This window comes from Carcharhinus amblyrhynchos, chromosome 14, assembly GCF_965287045.1.
Source record: "Carcharhinus amblyrhynchos chromosome 14, sCarAmb.v2.hapA, whole genome shotgun sequence".
NCBI lineage: Eukaryota > Metazoa > Chordata > Chondrichthyes > Carcharhiniformes > Carcharhinidae > Carcharhinus > Carcharhinus amblyrhynchos.
The window spans coordinates 59,810,517-59,821,726 of record NC_137337.1 but is presented as its reverse complement, the minus strand read 5'-3'; the positions used below and the strand labels follow the sequence as shown (position 1 = coordinate 59,821,726).

The window sequence follows — 11,210 nt, the reverse complement described above, 5'->3', positions numbered from 1 at the left end:
GCACATTCACCACAGCTAATCCGCATAATCTTTGGACATTAAGGGGTAATATAGCATGGCCAATCCACCTAACCTGCACATCTTTGGACTGTGAGAGGAAATCAGAGAAAACCCACACAGACACGCGGGCAATATGCAAATTCCACACAGACATTTACCCAAGGCCAGAATTGAACCTGATTCTTGATGCTGTGAGTCAGCAGTGCTAACCACTGTACTACCCCATGTACCTCCACACACACTCAGACATTCCATTATGCTGAATTTTTAGGACAGCGCGGTCTTGGCTCTCAGTGACTTCAAAAGCCCCGCTGCAATTTTACGTTCTAATGAGCATTGATTGGCAAAAGGTGGGATTTCCACCCCCCCAGTCCGGAAGGATTTCTGCTTCAGAAAGCTGCCACCCAATCTGATTAGTCATCAGCCCTCTAATCCTTCCAGCAATGGCTGGAAATGGCACTGCATGTAGCAGCCAGATTCAAAGTCCCGGGCCCAGGTATACGTCAAGGGATCCCAAAGCAGGGAGGATAGGGAAGGATTGGAGGGTCAGGGAGGTGATTGTAGTCTTGGAGGATAGACCGGGATGGTGGGGGTCACTGAGCCTTAAGCAGAGGGAGTGCCCTGTCAGAAGGGGACTTCTGAGGTTGTTTCTCTCTCTCTGCTTAAGCTTTTCTCCTGTTTAGCGTATGTTGACCACTGTCGAAAAGTGCACTGAAGGTATAGGCCTGGTTGACGAGCTGAACTCCGAGCTTCAGACACTGAGACAAATCAGGGAAGGGGAGTGTTACCCAAATAACGTGTTACAAGAGAAAGTCACACCCCTTAAACTGACAAACTCTGAGGGTCAGGAAAAAGAGGGGGTGGGGGGGGAGAGGAAGAGGAAGGAGGGGGAAGGAGGGGGGAAGAGGAAGGGGGGGGGTGGGGGGGGGAAGAGGAAGGAGGGGGGGTGGGGGGGGAGAGGAAGGAGGGGGGGTGGGGGGGGAGAGGAAGGAGGGGGGGTGGGGGGGGGAGAGGAAGGAGGGGGGGTGGGGGGGGGAGAGGAAGGAGGGGGGGTGGGGGGGGGAGAGGAAGGAGGGGGGGTGGGGGGGGGAGAGGAAGGAGGGGGGGTGGGGGGGGAGAGGAAGGAGGGGGGGTGGGGGGGGAGAGGAAGGAGGGGGGGTGGGGGGGGAGAGGAAGGAGGGGGGGTGGGGGTGGGAGAGGAAGGAGGGGGGGTGGGGGTGGGAGAGGAAGGAGGGGGGGGTGGGGGGGGAGAGGAAGGAGGGGGGGGTGGGGGGGGAGAGGAAGGAGGGGGGGGTGGGGGGGGAGAGGAAGGAGGGGGGGGTGGGGGGGGAGGAAGGAGGGGGGGTGGGGAGGGGGAGGAAGGAGGGGGGTTGGGGGGGGGAGGAAGGAGGGGGGTTGGGGGGGGGAGGAAGGAGGGGGGGTGGGGGGGGGAGGAAGGAGGGGGGGTGGGGGGGGAGGAAGGAGGGGGGGTGGGGGGGGAGGAAGGAGGGGGAGACCCAAAAGCCTCAGCCCCTGAATCTGTACAACAGGTTTGAGATTCTTGCTCCCAGTGTGGACCAGAACAAGGACTGCAAGGTGGACGAGCAAACTGCCTGTGGTTCAGTGTTGCAGGGAGAGGTCAAAGCAGAAGTAAAGAGAAATATCGTGGTAATTGAAAAGAACAGTTTGATCAAGCAGACGCAGCACAGATTCATGAAGGAGAAGTCGTGTTTAACGAATTTATTGGATTTCTATGAGGATGTGACTAGTACGGTAGACAGAGGGGAACCGGTGAATGTGGTGTTTTTAGATTTCCAGAAGGCATTCGATAAGGTACTTCACAAAAGGTTGCTACAGAAGGTTAGGGGGCATGGAGTTGGGGGTAAGGTGTTAGCGTGGATAGAGGATTGGCTGTCTAATAGGAAGCAGAGAGTTGGTATCAATGGGTGCTATTCTGATTGGCGGTTGGTGACTAGTGGAGTGCCGCAGGGATCGGTGCTGGGGCCTCAACTGTTTACCATTTATATAGGCGATCTGGAGGAGGGGGCTGAGTGTAGGGCGACAAAATTTGCTGATGACACGAAGATAAGGGGAGAAGCAAATTGCATGGAAGGCGTGGAAAGTCTGCAGAGAGATCTGGATAAGCTGAGTGAGTGGGCGAGGACCTGGCAGATGGAGTACAATGTTAGCAAATGTGAGGTTATCCACTTTGGTAGAAATAATAGTAGGAGGGATTATTATTTAAAAGGCGAAAAGCTGCAGCATGCTACGGTGCAGAGGGACCTGGGGGTCCTTGTGCACGAATCGCAATAACCCAGTCTGCAGATGCAGCAGGTGATCAAGAAGGTGAATAAAATGTTGGCCTTTATAGCGAGGGGGATAGAATATAAAAGTAGGGAGGTCTTGCTGCAACTGTACAGGGCACTGGTGAGGCCGCAGCTGGAGTACTGTGTGCAGTTTTGGTCCCCTTATTTGTGAAAGAATATATTGGCCTTGGAGGGAGTACAGAGAAGGTTCACTAGGCTGATACCGGAGATGAGGGGGTTAGCTTATGAAGAGAGATTGAATAGACTGGGTCTGTACTCGTTGGAGTTTAGAAGGCTGAGGGGGGATCTTATAGAGACGTATAAGATAATGAAAGGGATGGATAGGGTAGAGGTAGAGAGATTCTTCCCGCTTAGAAAGGATAGCAGGACTAGAGGGCACAGCCTCAAGATAAGGGGGGGGGGTGCAGTTTAGAACAAGAGTTGAGGAAGAACTTCTTCACTCAAAGGGTGGTGAATCTCTGGAATTCTCTGCCTGTTGAAGTGGTGGAGGCTACCTCGCTAAATATATTTAAGTCACAGGTAGATAGGTTTCTGATAGACAGGGGAATTAAGGGTTATGGGGAGAAAGCGGGAAAGTGGAACTGATCCACTTCAGATCAGCCATGATCTTATTGAATGGCGGAGCAGGCTCGAGGGGCTGGATGGCCTACTCCTGCTCCTATTTCTTATGTTCTTATGACTCACAGTTTGATTTTCTCAGTCACACTGCTGTTGTTCAACACTCACTCACTCAGCTTGGAAATCCTTCACTCACACCCAATGACAGGTACACATACTCACACAAAATCCCACTCAAACTCTCCACCATTAGAAGATATAACAGTTTGGGGCCAGGAAGAAACTTATTATATTACTGTAATGATTAGATTCAGCTTACAAATGGTTAACTAACAGATGTAAAGCTTTTAAACCTCACAACTAGAATACTAATTTGGCAACAGTGAAATGCTGTTTACTGCAGGTAAACCTTGGTGATAGAAAAGTTGCCTGAGGCTAAATCAGACAGACCAGCCATTCACTTACATGTTACGTGTTTTCAGGCACGGTGCTTTCCTCAGTGCCATTGTCCCTTCCCTTCAATCGTTCACCTGTTAGATCCCTCAACCACAGAGCCCCTCATCATCAGTGCCCCTCACTCTCAGTGCCACACAATACTCACCCTCAGCACCTTCACTATCCATTACCTTCATCCTTTACCTGCAATGCCCCCCATGCCATGCCCTCCATGCCTCTCACCGTCTGTGCTCTTGGCCTTCAGTGCCCCTGACTGTCAGAGACCCTCACTGTCAGTGCCCTTCACCATCAGTGCCCCTCACCATCAGTACCCCTCACTATCAGAGTCCCTCACCGTCAGAGTCCCTCACCGTCAGTGCCTGCTGGCCTTACCTTCAGTGGTATGAGTTCCATTGGTGTGACCCGGGATGGATCCACCAACGGTTTTGGCCGTTTCACGTTCTCCGCCAGTAGCCCCTGCCATTGTTGGGGCAGACCAACAAATTTCTGGTCTTGTGCGTCAAAGGAGGTGTGGACCCTGTGCTGGAAATTGAGAGGAGGTGAAATCTCCAGCCGGTGGGCTCTCCTCTTCTTCCACATATCGAACTGGTGGAGGGAGCTTCAAGAATGAACCTGCAATTCAAAGAGACTGAGATTAGTTGCATGTTGGGAGGAATGAACAAGCTAGGGCTGGGGGCCTGCCAGCATATTACCAGGTGCTCACATTCTTTGGTCTGCCTGTCTCTGAAATCAGCCAATGGTAAATAAAGGTGTGCAGCCACACCTCAGAGAAAGCTGCAGCCAGCAGCATTACAAAGGGTGATTTTTAAAATTATAGACTATCCCACTGCCAGTGTGTAAGCTCAGCACTGGGCTGAACTGAAGCTAGCTTAGAGTGATGAGCCCATAATAGCAATGTGTGTACTTCCCACGAAAACTCCTTCTTAGCAAACTTTCCAAACTTTTTTTGTTCTGAAAAAATACTTATTCGGATGGCTTCTAAAAGCACATCACATAACAGTTCAAATTTGCTATTCCTGAAATAGCACTCAATTTCTGTAAATCCAGTATGTGGTGTTCTAAGGTGCTCATAATTATAGGTTATATTTACAATATATATTTCACGTTAAACATTCTCTGGTGCGTATAGCCCAAGGGGTATTGCACAGGGTTCAGCCCCTCAGTGAATCATGGTGAGGGTCTTCGACAGCGGCCTCTCACTTTCGAGCCTATGCTGCCCCAATCTTTGGCGTGTCCTTCAGCGCAGAGTCCTCCACCTTCGAATGTACCCGATTGTGGACAACTTGCTGCCCGGGAAAACCAACAGGTTTGGGGCTGACCAATGAGTATCTTTCATTGAGTTGATGGTCCTCCAGCGACAGTTGATGTTTATCTCGGTGTGAGTCTCTGTGATCAGCCCAGAGGGCGCAGGATCCTGTCTAACGGAACCAAAATCAATGCACCTCTTTCCAAACCTGCTTTGCAAGGGCACATGGCAGGAGGAAGTTGGTAACAGTCTCTTTCTCCGGTGCAGCTGCCTCGAGCACAGTAGTCATGATGTGGAGATGCTGGCGTTGGACTGGGGTAAAGCACAGTTGGACTGGGGTAATGTTGGACTAGCCTCGAGCACAGTACACAGTGGAGGTTCTCTCGCTATCAGCCAAGATACATCCTGGGGGAGGGGCACTCGTCTGAAAGTTCTGGTGATGAGGCAGTCTGCCAATTGACTTTGGCAATCTGCTCAAAGAATCCTTCAAACGGATCATTTCCTGCAGAGCCTGGAGGATGTTACATACAGGCGACTGACTGCCTGATGGGCCCACGATCAAAAGTGTTTTTATGTACAACTTTTTCCACAAGGGACAATTAAACAGAGGGTTTTGCAGCAAAGTGACCAGACCGAACCATCCTAACATCAGGACAGAAGGAATGATGGCATTGGTGTTTGCAAACCAAGGATCAGCACACAGCTTATTACAGCCACACCAATGTGGCCAGCAGGATGAGAGTGATACTGGACATGCTTTTCCCTCTGTTATGCAGAGATTTGTCGATGAACGTGGTCCATTTTCAATCTCCAGATAAAGCAGAAAATGGATCGGGTGACCACCATGGATCAGAGGTGTACCACATAGAGCAACACAGAGAGTGCCTCACACCTGATGACCAGGCTCTTCCCAGCAATGGGGAGTGACCATCCCTCCCACAAGTTCAGATTTGCCATTGCTGCTCACCCCTTCCAGTTTTTGGTGCACAGCAGGGGAGATAGTGGGGAAGTGGTATTGTCACTGGGTTGGTAATCCAGAGACCCAGAGTAATGCTCTGGGGACACAAGTTCAGATGCCACCACAGCAAATGATGACATTTGAATTTGGTAAAAATCTGGAATGAGAAGTCTAATGATGACTATGAATTATTTGTTGTAAAAATCCATCAGGTTCATTATTGTCCTTTAGAGAAGGAAATCTGTTATCCTTAATTGATCTGGCCTGCATGTGGTTCCAGATCCACAGCAATTAGGGATGGGAAATAAATGCTGGCCCAGCCAGCAACACCCACATCCCATAAACATATCTTCGAAAACCCCAGCCCCTCCAAATGATATCCCAAACACCTTCAGTTAGTCTGACTTTACGATGAAGTGGACAAAGGCCCAGTTCACAAAAAGAAAAATCATCTCACTCTTGCTATGGTTTACTTTGGTTCCCATCATGTAGGTGTGTGATGTCTGCCAAAGGCCTTCCCCTGGTCCAAGCCGATCAGGCAGATATCCATCCTCATGTCCTGCCTGTAGGTCATCTTATTCTTGAGTAGAGCGAGTGTATCAGAGATTTTTTTTGCTGGGCACAGAGCTTCGCCATCTCCAGAGCAGTCTTGACCTGATTGGCTATAACCATGGACAGAAGTTTGTAGTTCACATGAAACAGTGGAAATGAGTCACCAATTTCTCATTTGTTCCCCCTCCCTCTCATAGAAACACAGTAACTAGAAGCAGGAATAGGCCATTTGACCCTTCAAGCCTGTTCTGTCATTCATTTTGATCATGGGTGATTATCCTGATCCTGTCTCCCCCCATATCCCTTCAGCCCTATCAGCTTTAGAAACTATGCTTGTACTTGAGCATGATGATGCTTTTCTTCATGGATTCTGGAATGTTCTGGGCCAGAGAGACATTCTCATACACTTCCAGCATTTCAGGGCAGATCCAGACCCAAAGAATCAAACACAGCTTGGAAATAAACCATTCCTTCCCGAGAGTTTTGCTTGTCTTCAAAGGCCTAACCCAGCGGTCAAAATTTTTTTTTTTCTTTCCACGGTTTCTTTTTGAGATTTTCTCAAGGGCTACATTTTGATTTTTGTTTCATTTTATTCTCAGGAGTTCCTTAGATTAAGATTTCAAGTTAGCAACCAAACAATACACAAAGCAGGAATTTACAAACTTGCTCTGAGCCTCCATTAAAGGATATTAAAGAAACAAAAGAGACTCAGGTGCTGGGCTCATGACCAACGACAATTAAACAGTTTTTCTTCACTCACTACCATCCTACCCTACCCTTCCATCTTTGTCCTATTGCTAATACTAAAGCAACCTCAAAGTCTGGAAGAAAAGATATTATTTTCCGCTTTTGCTGAACCAGAAAACTATCTCTCAGAGCTGGGCACCTTAAACTGGTTGTGGTAATTATGTGCTGAATTTAGCTCATGTACTTAATATTGGATGTTGTTTGGGAAGAGGGGTGTATTCGAATTCAAGAAAATTTAGGGATAGTTTCACGTAAAATGATATGTATGTAGCCAGCAGTATCCTTCAGTGCTGTAGTGTATGAATTATAGTCCTTCTTGTGTTTTTGTTTTTTTCTTTTAAGTTAATGAATATTCTTTACTAATTGTTCACCCAACAACTGGACTGTTTCCTCACTGGGTTGTACATCATTCCTGACATAATACCAAAAGAAACTTACAGCACTACAAACCGATATTCCAAATTAATCTTCTGTTTTTGGGATATCTTCGTACTTAACATCAACGTGGTTTGTAACAGGTAAGCAGGATGTTATCATAGCCTGGCCTTGGTTAAACTGTTTGCAAAAACTACAGGTAAACAGGAACCGATGTCTGACCCTCCGGGGTAAGCCTTTGCCTTTTGCGAGCCTGCGTGCATCCATCTGTGGGATGTGTTGGTTACTGGAGACCTTTGCCTCGTGAATCTTGTGCAATGACACAGAGGGAATAGCAAAAGGCAGATCCTCAAAACCTGAGAGTTTGGAAACCCACTTGTCATCCATATTGCCCACCACCTTCCCAATCAGAAACGAAACAGGTTCTTTTCTACCCAATTGGATGAATCTAGACTGTCAATCAAACAGCAGTTCTCCCCTTTAAGCATAGGAGCAGGAGGAGGCCACTTCATCACTGAGCCCCTTGTTCCACTGGTCAATGAGATCATGGCTGATCTGTGGCCTAGCTTTGCACTTACCCCTGAAAAACTTCAACTAAAAAAAAATCCATCAATCTCAGACTAAAAATTAACAACTGATCTAGCATCATTTGCAGAAAAGTGTTCAAACTTCTACCTCCCTTTATGTGTGGAAATGTTTCCTAATTTCATTCCTGGAAGGTCTGGCTCAAATTTTTAGGCCATGCATCCTAGTCCCAGAGTCTGCATCCCATAGAAATAGTTTCTCTCTATCTACTGGATCTGTTTTTCTTAATAACTCAAAAATTTTGATCAAATCAATCCTTACACTTCCTTCCAAATTCAGGGAAACTCTAGTTTGTGTAATTGCTCTTTGGGATTCACTCCTTGGAGTTCCGGTATCATTCAGGTAAATCTGCACTGCAATCCTGCCAAGGCCAATACATCCTTCTGAATGAATGGCATTCAGGGTTGCTCACAGTGCACCTGATCTGGTAAAACCAGGACCTTGTATAGCTGAAGTTCCAGTCCCATAATCTAGCCTTTTAGATATCAAAGCCAGCATTCTATTAAGCTTTTTGATTGATCATGATATTTTAATATCCATGATCACTAGTTAATGAGAGCACCCATCTTTGTCCCTATGCTCTGTTTCCTGATTTGCCTTCAATAGCACGAGTTTTAACTTGAGCAAACAGTCTCTTATGAAAGATTTTATCAAATACCCTCTTTATCCATAGACATTTTTCACCATCCACAATATCAAAAAATCCAATCAGGTTCATTAGGCCTGACATTAGGGATTTTCACAGTAACTTCATTGCAGTGTTAATGTAAGCCTACTTGTGACACTAATAATTAAACTTAAACCTGTTGCAATGTCTCCCAAATGTTTATAAATAATAAATCCAAGTGTTCAAAGAAGATGAAAATTAAACACACAATTTCTTTTAATGACCTATCATCATTCTCCTGTTTTTGTTTTGCAGTTGGACATTGATCTTTAATTCCTGGAAAATCCATTTATAATGCCCCACCATGGTGCCATCCACAATTTATTGAACCAGGCTTTCCCTGCACTCACTGAAAAAGGGGCTCCTTTTCTGTGTTCTTATAAAGTGCATTTATTTTCTCAGTGGGTGCACTAGATTAGGACTGGTGTCTGCACACATCATCCTTACATTAGTGACAAGTGATTCATCTATACCACACTCTGAGCTTTTAGGAAAAGCCAAGAATCACCTCATCCACTTCCTGCTGACTCACACATTAGCCATGTGTACTTCAACAAAATGCTCATAAGTGACTCATGTTGGTTATTTCTGTGTCCTGTACAGGTAGACTGAACATGATATGACTGTCATCCTCTCCAACAGAATATCTTAGAAAGTAACAAAGGCTCCATTCAGAGCAAGGGACCCAGTGTTCGAGGTGTGTATCTAAGTGGTCTAGTCTATCTCCTCAAGTCTCACTCTTTGCTCCAGACTCCCCATCCTGTCTTGTATGATAGTCTTCCGTCCTTTCACGTTCTGTCCTGTGACCCTCAGGTTCGGGCAGAACTGTGACACAGCAGCTTGTACTGCTGCCTCAGTGCCAGGGATCCCGATTCAATTCCAGCCTCGGGTCACTGTCTGTGGAGTTTGCACATTCTTCCCATGTCTGCATGGGTTTCCTCCTAGTTCTCCCCACAGTCCAAAGATGTGTGGGTTAGGTTAATTGGCCATGTTAAATTGCCCCTGTGATTCAGGGAGGTTAGCAGGGTAAATATGTGGGGTTATGAATGGGATTGTTGCTGGTGCAGACTCGATGGGCCAAATGGCCTCCTTCTGCACTGTAGGGATTCTTTCCCCTGACCTTGTTCTGTTCTGTGACCCTCAGCCTTTCCCCAGATCCCATTCTGCCCTGTCACCCTCAGCCTGTCTCCCGACCCTGTTTTGTCTGTTACCCTCAGCCTGTCCCCCAACCCCGTTCTGCCCTGCGCTCCTCAGCACTTTGCCATCCCTTTCTTGCACTGTGACTCTCAGTCCTGCTCCAATGCTGTCTTGCACTGTGACTCTCAGCTAGATGTTAAACTGATAGAATTTAAAGGGAAAAATTTTTTTTTTTAAATTTTCCAAACACTGAATATGATGCTTAATTTAAACAAATTCTGCTCCAGAGGAGCCTCCTTTCACAGTGACTGTATCAACATCAGAGATAAAGAACTGGACTTCATGGGGCTAAAATTTCAGTTGGACCCATTAGTGGGCATAGATGTGTAACTACTCCTTGCCCAGTCCCATTGATGCAGAATGCAAACTTTATCTGTCCGTTCATCAACACGATTGTAGCATTTAGCCCAGCTTGAAACGTACTGCTAATTGGCTGCACATTCAGCTGGGGAGCCACAGTGCGTGGCTAGCACAATGCACAGTCACTGCACGCTTCTTGAAGGCGGTCCATCTCTCTCAATAGGGGAAGCGCACTCAGGCTACAGCTGCTGCCTCAACAGTGCGACGAAAGCCAGGATGGAAGGAAGAGGATTGCAAATGGTGCAACAAGCCAGAGAGATAACTTGAATGAGGAGATGGAAGCCTTGGTCCAGAAGGGCAAGAGGAGGAGAAGAGAGGCCAGGAAGCCTTCAAGGCACACAGTCTGCAAAAGAGACAAGCACAGGTAGCCAGAAAGATCAATTCTCAGAGTCTGGTTCCAAGGAATGACTACACTACCAGAAAAGGCACTGGGATAGCACCAAGGGGAGTTGGTGGCACGAGACAAATAATCCAGAGATTCTAGGGATATGGGTTCAAGTCTCACCACAGCAGCTGGTGAATTTAAATACACTTCATAACTCTGGAATTAAAAGCTAATGACCATGAGACCAACGTGTTTCTTCAAAAGGAACTTTTCAAAAATGCAGATAACAAAAATACAGCAAAACTTACTCCAACTTATAAATCAAAGAACAGGCTTAATAAAGAACCATCATTACTCCAAACTTAGAACCTCACCCTGAACCTTTCCAAGCTCTCAGCAATACTACATGGTTTCTTATTTATAGTGAATCAGCTGGTCAGCTGACTATTGCAGCAATCTGTAATTGGTTCCATGGTTTACTGGGTCAGCTGACCCTTACATCTTGTTCCCATTGGTCACATTACAACCAATACAAAGTTGTCACTGGTTACACGCTAACACAAGCTTCATTGTTGCAATAAAAAAAGTCTTGTTCACTAATGTCCTTCAGGGAAGGATATCTGCTGTCCTTACCCAGCCTGGCCTACATGTGACTCCAGACCCACAGCAATGTGATTGACTCTTAAATGCCTTTGAAATGCCCTTGCATGTGTCTCAGTTGTACCAAACTGCTACAAAGTCTAAAAGGAATAAACTTGGACCACCTGGCATCAGCCATGGCAAACCCAGCCCTGTTAACTTTGCAAAAGCTTCCTTACTAACATCTAGTGTCATGTGACAAAATTGGGGAGAGCTGTCCCTCAGATTAGCCAAGGCAT

The 11,210-nt window shown here is 46.8% G+C and overlaps 1 protein-coding gene across 1 annotated transcript in view; it reads right to left on the bottom strand.

The window, feature by feature from the left end:
* The window catches only part of LOC145352276 (serine/threonine-protein kinase PAK 4-like), a 64,984-nt gene that overhangs the window by 44,202 nt on the left and 9,572 nt on the right, over window positions 1-11,210 (bottom strand). The window contains exon 2 of the mRNA XM_080202018.1: window positions 3,693-3,932. Within this exon, the coding sequence (XP_080058144.1) occupies window positions 3,693-3,899 (207 nt within the window). The 5' untranslated portion in view covers window positions 3,900-3,932. The remainder of the gene's footprint in view (window positions 1-3,692; window positions 3,933-11,210) is intronic.